Source organism: Platalea leucorodia (assembly GCF_965183815.1).
Source record: "Platalea leucorodia genome assembly, chromosome: 3".
Lineage (NCBI taxonomy): Eukaryota > Metazoa > Chordata > Aves > Pelecaniformes > Threskiornithidae > Platalea > Platalea leucorodia.
Window position 1 is genome coordinate 67,258,348 of NC_138825.1, and position 14,176 is coordinate 67,272,523.

General features: G+C 40.2%; 1 protein-coding gene across 3 annotated transcripts in view; it reads right to left on the reverse strand.

Moving 5' to 3' along the window:
- The window catches only part of L3MBTL3 (L3MBTL histone methyl-lysine binding protein 3), an 85,345-nt gene that overhangs the window by 32,489 nt on the left and 38,680 nt on the right, over positions 1–14,176 (reverse strand). For all 3 annotated transcript variants that reach the window (XM_082307277.1, XM_082307279.1, XM_082307278.1), the window contains exons 10-12: positions 10,369–10,460; positions 9,660–9,811; positions 450–526 (exon numbers count right to left, since the gene is read on the reverse strand). In XM_082307277.1, the coding sequence (XP_082163403.1) occupies positions 450–526; positions 9,660–9,811; positions 10,369–10,460 (321 nt within the window). The remainder of the gene's footprint in view (positions 1–449; positions 527–9,659; positions 9,812–10,368; positions 10,461–14,176) is intronic.

Genomic DNA, 14,176 nt, shown 5'->3' on the forward strand with positions numbered 1-14,176 from the left:
CTTACAAGTTTGATTCCTTGATCACGTATGGCAATCCTCTCATCAACACATTATCTTGCATATTTAGTTCACATGAAGATGTTTTTCTCATGCAGCAATCTCACACACCTGGAATTTCTTTTATCAGAATTTTCACAATGTGAGTCTTAGAATAATTGAATACATTCAGCCAAAAATACAAACTTCTTCAGATTCCAAGGGTTATCTTCAATGGGTAGATGTATCTTTACTAAAGCAGCATACATGTGCATAACTAACACCTAATGTCTATTGTACTTCTACTTTCAATATATTATGTCCTGTAAAAAAAATTCAGAATTCCTCAAATACCGATTCTTAATTGCAGAAAGAAAAATTCAGGACAGGTAACAATGAGCTTATTGTAAATTTTAACGTTGCTAGCTGACTATAACTTCCTTAAACTTTCAGGTATGTAATAAGATACAAACCTGGTGGGGTGATGAGAGTTCTTTTATGTTCTTTACACCAGCCAACAGGATGAATATGTGGACTAGCTGCCTCACACCTGGAGGAGGGGGGAGAAAAAACAGGACTGATAATGCAGTTCTTCGGACATCCTATTATGCTTAGAAAACAAGACATACAAAAAAAGATTTAACAAATTCCAAATAACCTATGACATCTTCAACTTACACTTAAACTGCAAACATAACCTGAAGATATGAATGCATTTAACACAGACTTGTTACCACCTAAAGATGCATAAGGCTTGATTTACAATTTCACTGGAAGATCAAAAAAATCAAGCCCTTTAAGTCAGTGGTAGATCTCCACTGAAAAGCTATAATGCTGCACCTGAAAAAATTCAGACGTACAGACTCAGTAGAAACATGTTGGCTGTTGCAAGAACACAGTAATCCCATCAAAGACAGATGGGGTTTTGCAATGCCAAGACCAAAACTTTAAATCAAAAGCTTAAAGATCTTGATTAATGATCCAAGTTGCACCTGGAGGCAGATTAGAAAATCATGTATAACTGCAATGCACTGTCAATAACAAGTAGAAATTCAAAACCAGATTCTGAGTGGTTTGAATGGAGCTGTAAACATGTTATTATAACCCAGAAGCAAATAAGCAAAGTACGTCTGAGAAAAACTGTCAACAAAAAAAGAGTAAAATAGCATTTTAGGCCCAAAACTGCCTGAAAGAATCCAGAACTAATCTGTGATCCAAGACTGCAAGTTGCTCTAGAAAAGCTGATCAAACTCTCTTACTCAAGGGACTAACAACTTCCCATATTTTCTGTCGTGTGCATCAAATTTTGCACTAGTGCTGTTGCCTGTGGCACGCCACAAGAACCACAGACGACTAACAGAGGCAGGGTGAGCTACACTTGACGTGCTGGCATCTGTCTGAAGCAAGGAGAGATCGCTCTCACTGTGCTCGCTGGTTCAGTTACATTGTGCTTAGAAGAACGCGGCAGTGGCTGCTGGCTATCAAGTTCTGTTAGCAATACAAAAAAAATGACAGGCATTGCAAAAACATAATCGATATAAAAGCAGACGATAGAAAAATGGTTTAAACATTCATTATTATTAAATTATATATAGAACTACATAATTTTATTCCATATTGTTATATTATTTCATAACATAATAGATTATGGACAATATAACATATAGTGCATATAATATATAATGTATATACTAGAATTATTATATTATTACTCAATATGATTAGGGAAGGCAAAAAGTAAGACTGATCTACAGGAAAAGTAAAAAGCCATCAGACTCTGCTGTGAAACATGCACCATGCCTATGTCTGCATCGATACTTAATGATTGTTTTTGAGCTGGCTGAACAATTAACAGTGCTTTTTGAAGAAGTAGATAGTACTTATGTAGTCAGGGTGACTTAGGAACATCATGCTGACACAAAAAGCTGGCATTATTCTGCACGGCACCGCACTACACTGTGCAAACATACAGTTTGCTTCTATTTCGCTGGAAACTCATATATAACCGTGTAATCCCTATGCAGATCTGTCCTTGGGGACCTTGCTTCTCTTAGGAGCCTGTCCCACCCAATTTCTTCTTTGGTTAGATAAATTCAATATTACAGTGAACTATCTCTCTCTCCCACTATTTCCTAACCCTAAAGGTGTTTCAGTAGCTGACATTAAATACTCCCAGCTACGCGCCCTCTCTCTTCTGGAGAATCCCATTAGCGTTTCCATCTCTCCAGTGGTCACGAGCCCAGTGCCTCACTCACGCCAAGGACCCACTGAGGACAACAAACCGCAGCCTGAGTCAGTTGAAGTAGCTAAGGCTTCATTCCCCATTCCTCAGGGAGGAATCAAGAAACCGAGCTTAAGTAGCCAAGCAGTAGTCTCGATAGGAACACCGTCTCTCCCTCCTGCCGAAGGAATGCTGCTTTCCAAACACTTCTCAAATATTTAATGAGAGAAGACAAGCAGAGAGCATCCATGCATGCAGACATGTACTTCATCTACAATAAGCATCGAATATATTACTGAAACACTCATTGTGATCCAGTTTCTATTTAACCCCTCCCTGAAGTCAGTGTCTCAACTGTTAGCCTGGAGAGTAATATGTATTCTCTCTCCTTCCCCTCAACGCAAGAGTTACTAATGCAAAATACCCGAACAGTGGGTCTGCTCTCCCTGATTGTTATAAAATAATCATTATCTGTATCTACCCAGGAAGTAATAGCATGCTGGAAGTTCATGTTAATTAAGTTCCCTTAATTAGCAGTACTAATTTATATTTTTTTCAAAATATCACATTGATAATCTGTAATACCTAAGAGGGTGCAATGAACTGTGCATGACAGAAGAAGAAGTTGAAGGTAAATTAGCAGGCACCCTAACATCTTAAGGCTCAGATCAAAATGCCAGCTCTGCAGATCTTGAACACAAACATGTTTGAAGGATTGCAAAAGGAAACACAGCACAGAAAAGACTGTAGGCCGAACCCTGGGCTACTACCACATTGCAGTTTTGAAGCTGTGCTGCATAAAAGAAAAACAAAGGAGCACATCATATTTAGAATACACAGAATAACACTATTTTTTTTTTTTAAATCTGAAAAGTGATTTCACATGATGTCTAAAATTCAGTATGCATGTACTTGTAACAACAGAAATGCAGGCTGGGTGTCTCAGAAGCACTGTCTCGCCTTCTCACTGAAGAGAATCAAGCAGTAATGATGAAAAATATTGGCCAACCTACTACAAGTATCTTGTGGCTTTATGTATGAAACAGCTCTGCTAGTATTTTTTTGTAATGATGCCAAACAGATCAATTTCTAGTAGATAAAACCTACCTTTGATAGACTCTGTAATAACTCTGACAATAGCCAAGGATTCAACTCACTTCAAGAATACCAACCTTTTGTCCTACAACAATATATAAAGCTATACTATATGTATTTAGGATTTATAGCATCACACCAGGTAGTCTCTAAATTACTGAAGTTGCCATTAGTAAAAGGAAGCAAAAGGACTTTTGTGATAATTTTGCTCTGTTAAAACTCAGCATCTGACTCCTAGAAATGCTTTGCCCCAAACAAATAAGCGAAAAGGTGAGTGCTTCACGCTCCCTCTGTCCTCTTTCTCTTTACAGTAACTGTGAAGAGAAGCTAACGAGCAAGGGGGACAGCACTTCTCTCTTCTATCCCTCTCAAGCTGGAGTTTTACATGGAAGAATGAGGTATCCTTCTGCACTGGAAGGACATACCCTCTTACTTCCTGAAATGTTCTGGAGTACGGTCCACAAATTATTTTCAAAACCTCCTGAGTTAAATTTGGGAACAAGTCCCATGCTCATGAGTCACTATGGTATTATCAGTATTATACTTAAAATAATGAGGTAGATGTGTAAAAACAAATATCAGGACAAAGTATTTCTTCTGTTCTGCTTTTTCAAGCATAGTTTGAACATATATTTTATAAAATTCTGAAAAGTAAATGCCACTGCACACACTTCTTGCTTTGAAGATTCAAGAAGCAAGTGACCAAGGTATGTCGCAATGAAAGATGCACTCCTGGAAGATGCTCTGACATTACAGCAATGGCAGCGAACATGGAACACGCAGCAACGAGTACTACACACCACAGCACTGCAAAATAGCACTATAAAACATTCACAACATTTTGATTTGCTGTAAAAGAAAAACCCAGTCATTACAGATGAGCCTGTAAGAAACTTCTGCAACCATGGTGGCCTCAGGAAAAAAAACCATCCCTGTTCCAGCAAAACCAGGTCATACAGTCCATCTTTACCTACTAATTTCACAAAGCCTTTTAGCTTCTAACAGTCCATTTAACAGTAAACAGTAGAGATCAGTAAAAGTCACACACAATTTAAAGTAAAACTATAATGCTTTAATGTGTGTTATTTTATGGACATATTATCTAGTTTGGAAGAACAACAATAGTCTATCAGACTAAGCCCAAGACTTGCCAGTTGGAATGCTAAAGGCTACTCTGACTTTTCACAATCAATTTGCCACGTCCCACAGCTTTTTATCTCCTTTGTTCCAAAACAGAAGGCAGATCACCCGGCTCACACGCTTCATAAAACACAATGATCCATGAATCGTGAGGATGCTTGCTAGGCCCAAGAAGGTTACCATCACTAGCAGGAGCTGCAGAATTTTGCGCCTCCAAACCCACCTACCCCTGGACCGCAGTGGAGCACCACCACCTTCAACCAAGCAGTGGAGTGGCAACACACGCACGCTCAACTAATAAAGCAAGGTTATAATGTCCACGCACCTCACGCCACTTGCGATCCATTCTTTACGTCGTGTGAGAACATGCAGACAGAAAAAGACATCTACTACCCATACTGGAAACTGAAGCTAATTCAGGATGCTGAAGTGGAGCCAAAAGCAGCCAAGCACGCCAGCTGAACCCGTAAGAGCCATGCAGAGGGACAGCTTCGCTGAGTTATGGACAGCTTAACTACATCTTCCTTCGGCTGGGGCTGCACGGCTAGAAGGCGCGTCCCCTGGGTGGTGGATAGGAGATCCCTCTCCGGAGGGTGCACCGGATAAAATTGAAGAAGGTGCCGCGAACCAACGCAGCCTAAGGGAAGGCCACCCTGACAGAAAAACCACTGGCCCTCCAAGTCATGGGGGTTGGGCAGGAGGCCAACTACCTCCTCCCGGAAAAAAAAAAAAAAAATAAAAAGTTGCAGAAACGACGAGCATCAACTCGGAGATGGAGAAAATCAGTAATGAAGTGAGGAGGAGGAGATGGAACTGGATCGGTCATGTCCTGAGGAAAAAACCAACAGAAGACTGCGCTGTGGCCCTTGGGACTCCAGAGCACGCAGCCGCAGACCGATCGAAGTGGAAGAACGATTTTCACGCCTTGTGTGCCTCCTGGCACTGAGAGAATTCAGAAATCAGAATAACTACATCTTAGAAAAGACGTCAGAACAGGGAAGAGGTACATGGTGCAAAAGGCCAGGAAGAAGTTCTGCAATAAGGAAAGCCGAGGGCAGCTGCCAACGTGAGTCCCTTAACTCACGGCAGGAGAGCACATCCCAATGGGAGACTCAGATATGGAAGAAGACTTAGTATTTTTCTATTGGTCACCTTCAGCTGTCCTGTTAATTTTTCCCAAAAATCTGTTTCGTATATACAGCTCATTAAATTCAGATCAAGAGAGATAGATGATAATGCTTGCTGCTAAAAAAATGAATATTCAATTCTTTTAGAAAAATATTTTCCCAAATGTGTCTCCACCTGAAGATCTGGACAGAGTTTTTAATTAGTAATTGGCATTTTCTTTAAAATAAGCTGTATGTGTTATACTCATATTCTGTTCTGAAATAATTTCTGATTTTCCCTTTTGGGGAAACAAACCTTTTGGTATTTTGATTTTCACTTTATTAAATGTAGATACAATCTGTAATGAAAATGTTATCTATCAAAAACCACTCATACACACATGCGTTATACCCATAAATAATAATATGCCCTCAAGAACGTGACTTATACAACTTCTTGATGGTGACATGTCAGTCACCTAGCCGTGCATAAAAAAAGAATTAAAAAAAAGAAAGAAAAACATAGAAGCCATCCTGCAGCCCCATCTAGTGCATAAATGAGAATACTTCATCATTGACAAGTGTAAAGCTGGTATTATTTTAGGTCAGGACTTCCCAAAACGTGGCCCATGAGGTTATGTTATGTGTCCAGAGGTGGTATAGCAAGCCACATTACCGTATTTTCTATTTAAAGTCTGGTAAGACAGCTGCATGGTGATTTGCATGAAATTTTAGAGCTTTAGGGTCAGATACTGGTCCATTATCCATTTAAATAGTTAAAAGGATGCACTGTGACTCATGGTTCTTTAAGATGGTTTTATCTTCTTTTTGACATAATATAACCCCTTCAAAAAGACTGTTCCTTTCAAAGAGAGACTGGAGCAAAGTTAATTATCTCAAAAATGAAACAGAGAACAACTTTTACGGACTTGGCTGTTAGCAAAGTAGCAGATGCTGGTGGAGAGCAGAACTGGCCTCTTAGTCTCACACCAAAATCCAGTCTGTTCCAAAACTCATACAGATCAGAAAATGATTCAAAAAAAATCAAGAGCTGGTTTGTCTTCATGAGGCGCTTCAGAAATAGTTTTTTCTATGCAAGACGGACAGGAACAGACCGGTGAGTGAAGCAGGGGACATCGTATTTTCTCACACTTCTGGTAAGCAGATCCCAAAAGCTGACTCTAGCACCTTCTCTGCACGGGAAGTTCAGACCAAGCCAAGGATGAGGGCAGCCAGAGCCCTCTGACCCAGCGAGTCTGGGCTACAGCACATCCAGCACGGCCATCGCTCCATCTCTCCTGTGGGCAAGTGGCAACAAGCTAGCACAGCTTCACCTCCTGCGCAAGCTCTGGCTGCGTTCGGGTTTGGTCACAAAAAAATGAGGAAGCTCAGGCAACGTAAATCTGTGCGTAAGCAGAACAGGTGCAAGAGAATGGAGAACTGAAAGCCAGTGTGGACCTGTAGTTAATTCATACTTCAGACATACCCAAAGATTCCCAAATGCGATTTCCAGATTCAGACAACCAAAAGAAAATTTAAAAATTCTACTCAGAGGGCTCTCAAAGAAGTTTTACTTGTTTCATCAAAAAAGATGGGACAGATGGAAAGGACCTGATGGCTTGTGTCATATAGGTCAAAATTCTCCTTCCTAAAGGAAAGTCTTAAATTTGTCAATTTTGTTCACTTTTCTTCCCTCTAAAAGCCACTGCCAAAGGACAATTTAATGCAATTTATAATACACTGAAAGTATCACCACCATGCATTAAAGAGCTGTAGTAACAGCTAATTCTAGCCAGGGTACTTATTTTCAACCATTAATGTATTTTCTAATGCTCAGGAAAAAGCCAGAAAGAGTACCTTCAGGCTGAAAGCCTGAAGCCTAAAAAAGCTTAGGTGATGGTAATAGATTTCTGTTGCCTGAAGTCCAGTAGAACCAGTCAACTGTCTTTTAGTTATCCAAGAAGAGGGAAGAATTTTTAACCTCAATGAAAAAGTTCAATCTACTCAAACTAACTAAATCACAAAAGGTGTACAGAAAAAAAAAGGTACTTGTTTGAAAATAATCAACTACATACACTAAATACATCATTCTCCTTCATTATAATTCTGAGATTGAAACTTATATGCAGGCACAGGGAAACTGTGAGGCTCCACTCTGGGTAATCCCAACAGAACTTTTCATTTTTTTTAGTTACAGACACCAGCTGGTAGATGTGAAACTTATGCACCTAAGATTTTAAGGCTCCTACAAACCTGGTATCTAAAATTAAAAATGTAAGTAGGATGCATTCAGGATGCATTTTCAGGCTCTCTTTTGGTCTGACATTCCACTGCTATTTTCATTTGCTGTTCTTTTCTCCCATTTTCTTTCTTTCCTCCTCTGTTCGCTCCTGTTCTCAAATCACAGCAATGCAGAGAGGTAGGCCACGCTACTCAGAATTTAATTCCCATGTATTTCCGGCAGCATCTTCTTGCTCCTTCCAGAAAGGTATTTTACCATTTCACCAAAAGAACAAATCTTCAGCTTGGCTTCAGTATAAATACAGTTCCAGTGATTTCTCAAACACCTATAGGTTTCCCACTTCAATTTTCCCTCATCCTTTAAGAAGGTATTATTTCATGCATTCTACATATGAAATTCAGAAAACCCACTTCAGAATACTATGACTGCAGAAATGCAAAGCCTGGTTATGTACTCAAAAACGGCTTTTCCCTCTTCTGCGAAGACTGGTGGACAAAATTCTTGTTGACATGGGAATATTAACAAGTCTGAAATTCAGTGTATGTCTGCTATACACAGTGCAACGTTTTAGATACCTATGCTACCTCTGAACAAACTACAGGTTATATTGCATTGTGTTTGCTCTAAAAGCCTTGCCTAACTGCTGTTTTCATTATTAATTAATGGCATAACTGTTATTAGTGAGCATTCAAATATCAGGAAATTCAGAATACCTTTTCCCAGTCCCCAGTTTCCTGCTGCTTTGTAGAGGAAATGTATGTTCTGTCTTACTTCTTCACGGAAATAATCACTAATCTTTCTCGTCTTTGACTCATATGGCCTACTATCTTGATATTCAATTCTTGACTTCACTGAAATGCCTGTTCACCACTGCTTCAATAATTTAGTTCTCCTACAGCTTATTTGCCACGTAGCCCATGCAATTATTATTTCAAGAGATGGACTCACAAAGTTTTGAAGTTATGTAACAGTTTCACGTCATTCTCATTGACGTAGTGCCTAAGCAGTCATCCCATACAGATGAAGAAAATTTTCTTCATTTGTTTTTACAGGCTCAGCTATACAATTAAGTTGCCACTGCCAAACCCAAGACATAAGCTTACAATGCTCTACCTGTTCTGCAGTAACTTACTCTTCAAAGAATGTAAGGTATATTACTTTGCTCTAAATGATCTCGCAGAAGAAAATGCAAGTGCAAATGCAAACCTGCACTGTGACAGCCAAAGCCTGAATTTCCTTCAGTATCTTCATGCTCGTAGAATGTCCTGCTCCATCCACTGACTTTTCTATATAAATACGCAAAGTCCCTCCACCATACAACATGCAGAAAGGTCATCTCTAACACAGGTCAGGATAGCAGGATCCCAATTTTCAGAGGAATGTAGAACACAAAAGACTAAAATAAAGTTTTGCCACTATCCTGATACCCTACAGAAGATGGCTCAGGTTCGCTCTGAAGAACATAAGTGGATCATGAACCTTACGAAAAAATGCAGCCTTTCTTTCAATTTACAACTATATGTAAACCTAATTCCAAGTACAATTACTCACACTGTCATGGTCCATATTCCTCACTAAAGATATCAACCTCAGAGATACTTTGTAATTGAAATGAGAAATTAATCCACAACTCCAGATGTAGCAGCACACATGAACACTCATTTAGCACAATCTTGAAATTTTTCATGTGCAACGTGACATGGGAAATTTGATTCCTCCAGTCTGCCACTGAGACATACTTTGGTGGCCATGATTACAAATCTAGCAAAAGTTGGTACGGTAACTGTAGCGACAGTCTGGAAAGTATCACAGAAAACAGTGCTTAAAGCTAACACATTTCTGATACGTCTCACTAGGATACAAAACAAGATCACCATACCAGTAGTCGTAACTCTCATCCCAGTTGTCAAAATGAACCAGAAAACGATTGTCCACCATGTCTGTTACCGTAGCAACACAAATGAAAGTCGGGTTCTTCTTGTCTACGGCTTCCAGCTTCATCCCTACTCGAAATCCCGATGGAATCACTGTCTACATAGAGAAAGACATTTAATTGAAGATAAATACTATAAATCCAGAAATCTCCCCAGTGTCCACAATCAATATATCCATGTCATTTCTAAGTTTCCCGATTAGCTGCTCCAACAGAGTGGCAGTAGCCTAATTAGTTGACATGAGAGATGCTCAAACACAAAGACTCGTGGTTTGTGAAATAAAGAAGCCCTAAACATGCTGCTGAAATTAAATGTGTTGGTTTTAACTCTGTTTTAGATATGCTCTCTGAAAGATCGTGCTTGTTCCACAACATTATGGTGTGAGAAACAGTACTAACAACAAGTCTTAAATTTCATTTAATATACCATTTCTGAATGTGCCAGATCAGATGTTTAAACAGATAAGTAAAAAATTAATGGATCAGAATTGCAGAGGTGAACTGATGGGGAGATTGTTATTGAATTTGCTGTAAACATTTTTATCTTAAATTTCAAGTCCCAAGTCTGCCATCACTGAAATATGCTGTGAGTCTCTACCACACACATGAGCATACTAGCAACTTTCCACACCATTAGTAACAAGTGAGTACTTACTGCATTCTGGTTTTCAAACAGTGATTTAGGAGCAGCTTGAGCCTTGCATGCCTTTAGGTACGAGGGCCAGTTGAATTCTTCTTCCTTATACCCTAAATGAGGGGCATAAAAGAAGGGCAAGAAATGATAGGCATGCAGGTGATTTGATCATAACTGATGAAATTATTTTTTCCATCCAGTTCTGAACTGTTTCTTACAACTTCAAAACTGAAAAGATTACGCACTGTTAACTATTTATTCTAATTTTATGTAAACTACACTGGGAAAATTTACTTTAAAACTACGTATTAATTCTAACCCAATATGAACTCAATGAATCTCTGAGGGAGCACTGGTTTGGATTATTAGAAGTTTTAGCAGGACCCACTTTAGAGGAACTTATAGAGTTCAGAAGCAAGTTGAGGAAGCTTTTCTATTTTTATTTGGGCATCTGGTATTACAAAGAGAAATTGTGTTCTTTATTTAGGGCTGGACGAGCTTCCTTACCAAAATGTCAAGCTTTCTTTACACTAACTGAGCAAAATACTCTGCTTTCTTGAGCTGCACATTACTCGTTTCTTATAGCTGGCTAGGACTGACATTTGAACTGTTCCTAATCTTCATCTGGGATGAAGAATTGTCATATAAATAAAGCACTAGGCAAGAACTCAGGAGATTTCAGCTCAGTTTCAATTTCACCTTCAAAACAAGCTGGGGATCATTTCTTACAAAATCACTGCTCTGTCCCTGATCTCCGATCTCGCAGTCCTGGCTGTCAAGGGAACTGAAGGTCCTCAAGGGGCAGAACATCTAGGGGGAGCCTAGAAACTAAAATCTGTAATTCTACCAAGTATCAAAAATCACTCTCAGTCAGATATCAGTTCTATACTATAATCTCCCTCCCTTCGAAAAAATCTCTCCAAATGGCACAGGCTACAAGTCACCTCTGTGCCTCTCCCCAAGAAAACCGCACCTTACGGCCTCTCTGGCTCACAGGTACCAACTAACTTCCCTTTGGTGGTCTGGCTGACACACACACAACCAACAAGTTTGGGGCAAGTGCTCTCCAGCTGCTTTTCAGGCTGTTGCTTCTACTTCAGAAACAGGAAAGGGCCTTCAGGCCCCAAAGCTCTTCCCACTATGCCAGTCAGTCTAATAAAAAAAATTCCCTCCTCCTACAGACTTTACCCTACTATATCCTCAGGCTATCACTAATACAGCATGACCACTACTAGCTTTCAAACAAACTTCTTACATGATATCAAAACAGTTGCTTATACCATCAATGCCCCAGGACCCCTCATGCATTTACAGTGTAAACTGTCCCCTGCATGGACCTTCTGCATTTTTTATTCTACACATACAGCACTTGGAAAGAAATCTAAATTTCTGTTGATAGTTTGCCTCTTCTAGTTTCTTAGGAGGAAAAAATAAAATCATTCATAATATATTGAACTGCATAAAATAATTCACAAGAAACTGTTTGTACTTCTAATCTATAAAACAATGCAATGAGTTGTAAGCAAATAGAGTTTTTCCTTTATTCACCTGTTACATAACAATTATAGGAACATCTATTTTAGTTCATACATTACAATCCAGTAAAACAAGACAAAAATCACAACCAATTTCATTGAGTGATTGCGTTAACTACTGAAATGTGTCACCTCTTGACTATTTGAAGCGTTACTCAAATACACCACAGACAACAGCTCCAAGGAACCACAAGTAAAGAATCTTTTAACTTCACCTTCCCCACATCTGCCTTTCTCAGTTTTCATTTTAAATATCAGCTAACATAAATTAACCTCCAAGTCCAGACAACGATACTTTTCTTTATACTCCAGTTGCCTCTTGTCTTGATACGCTATAACTGTAGACCAGTTGAAGTAATTTTTAAAGGAATGTGGTATTGAGGCTTTAATTTTCCCTTTGTAATTCTAGAGGATATTCAAACTTAACTCAAAGCTCACAGTTGACAACACAAAACTCCCACCTACTGCATGTGTGATGGGATCAGGTACTGGTACTGGGACAAAGTCCATGGAAAAAAAACTGGTTTCAGTAGACTGCGAAACAGTTTCTGGACAGGGTGGGTCTTCCAGTCACCAAGTGAGAAAGGAAGATCTCTAGCTCCTACCTCATCTCTCAAAAAAGGACCAAAGGGGAATCTGATTTAGTCACTGTAGATATGGAACAGTATTCACTAACTAGAACTATGGGCTTTATTAACTTCCAGTCTATTTACAAACACATAATGTGAAGCCTAACTGGAATTGTATAATTCGTTAAGTAGAAGAGACTAGAATAGACTACTTCAGTTGGAAGGGGCCTACAATGATCATCTAGTCCAACTGCCTGACCAATTCAGGGCTGACCAAGTTAAAGCATGTTGTTAAGGGCATTGTCCAAATGCCTCTTAAACACTGACATGCGTGGGGCATTGACCACCTCTCTAGGAAGCCTGTTCCAGTGTTTGAGCACCCTCTCGGTAAAGAAATGCTTCCTCATGTCCAGTCTAAACTTCCGCTGGCACAGCTTTGAACTATTCCCACGTGTCCTGTCACTGGATCCTAGGGAGAAGAGCTCAGCACCTCCCTCTCCACGTCCCCTCCTCAGGAAGCCTTAGAGAGCAGTGAGGTCGCCCCTCAGCCTCCTTCTCTCCAAACTAGACAAGCCCCAAGTCCTTAGCCGCTCCTCACAGGACATGCCTTCCAGCCCCTTCACCAGCTTTGTTGCCCTCCTCTGGACGCATTCAAGGACCTTCACAGCCTTCATAAATTGCGGAGCCTAGAATACAGCCCTGAATAGAACGGGACAATCACCTCTTCCGACCGGCTGGTTACGCTGTGATTGATGCACCTCAGGGTGCGGTTTGCCCTCTTGGCTGCCAGGGCACACTGCTGACTCCTATTGAGCCTGCTGCCGACCAGCACCCCCAGATCCCTTTCTGCAGGGCTGCTCTCCAAGTAAGAGTAGATATTTCTGCCCAAACTTGCAGAACGATTAACCGGGGCTGCACTACACAGAAAGGCAGCAGGAGCGTTCGCTCCTTTCTCAGGCCACCAGGTTCCAAATAGTTTATGGTTTACACCATGAAAGTCCTAAGTTTGCATTGTATCTGAAAAACGAATGGCTAGTAATGCAAACCTTTGAGTTCTTCTGGGATGTGGTATTTTATGTAAGATACTGTGCCCTATGACATTAGTGGTATCAGCTTTAGTGTCCGTATGATTTGCAACAGGCACTAAAAAGAAATCGTTATTAAAATGTCACACCAAAGCAAAACATAAGCAATCTGTCCAACCCAATAAAACGCACAAAAAGCCCCAACAGCCTAAGACTGGCAGCTTCTCCCTCCCCTCAGAATAATAGAACTCCACAAATATCAGTAAAACAAATGCAGTGAAAGCCCTCCTGCTGAAAAATTGGAAAAAATGTTTAACTGATGAACAGCCATTTGCCCTCAGCCTCCTTCCAATGCATGCCTCTACCACACTGCTCATTCTTTCCTGTTGCTTCTCCATCCCACGTGCAAGCTAGGCTTGCACTGGGACAACGGAAGAAGTCCCACCAGTACCAGAGCAGGTTTCAGCAATCACACCATACCTCATCAATGATGAAATGGTTTACCGCTGAGGTGAAGTGACAGAGCCAAGCCATGCAAAGGGCAGAGCACTTTGCAGGTCTCGGATAAAAATACCAGAGAACAGCCTTGCTATTCAAAATCAAGAATATGTCTAGGAGCACATAGCTGTGCAAAGATGACAACCAGAACCCTGAGAATTACCATCACATATCCTCCTAACTTGTCTCCCTCGACACTTCT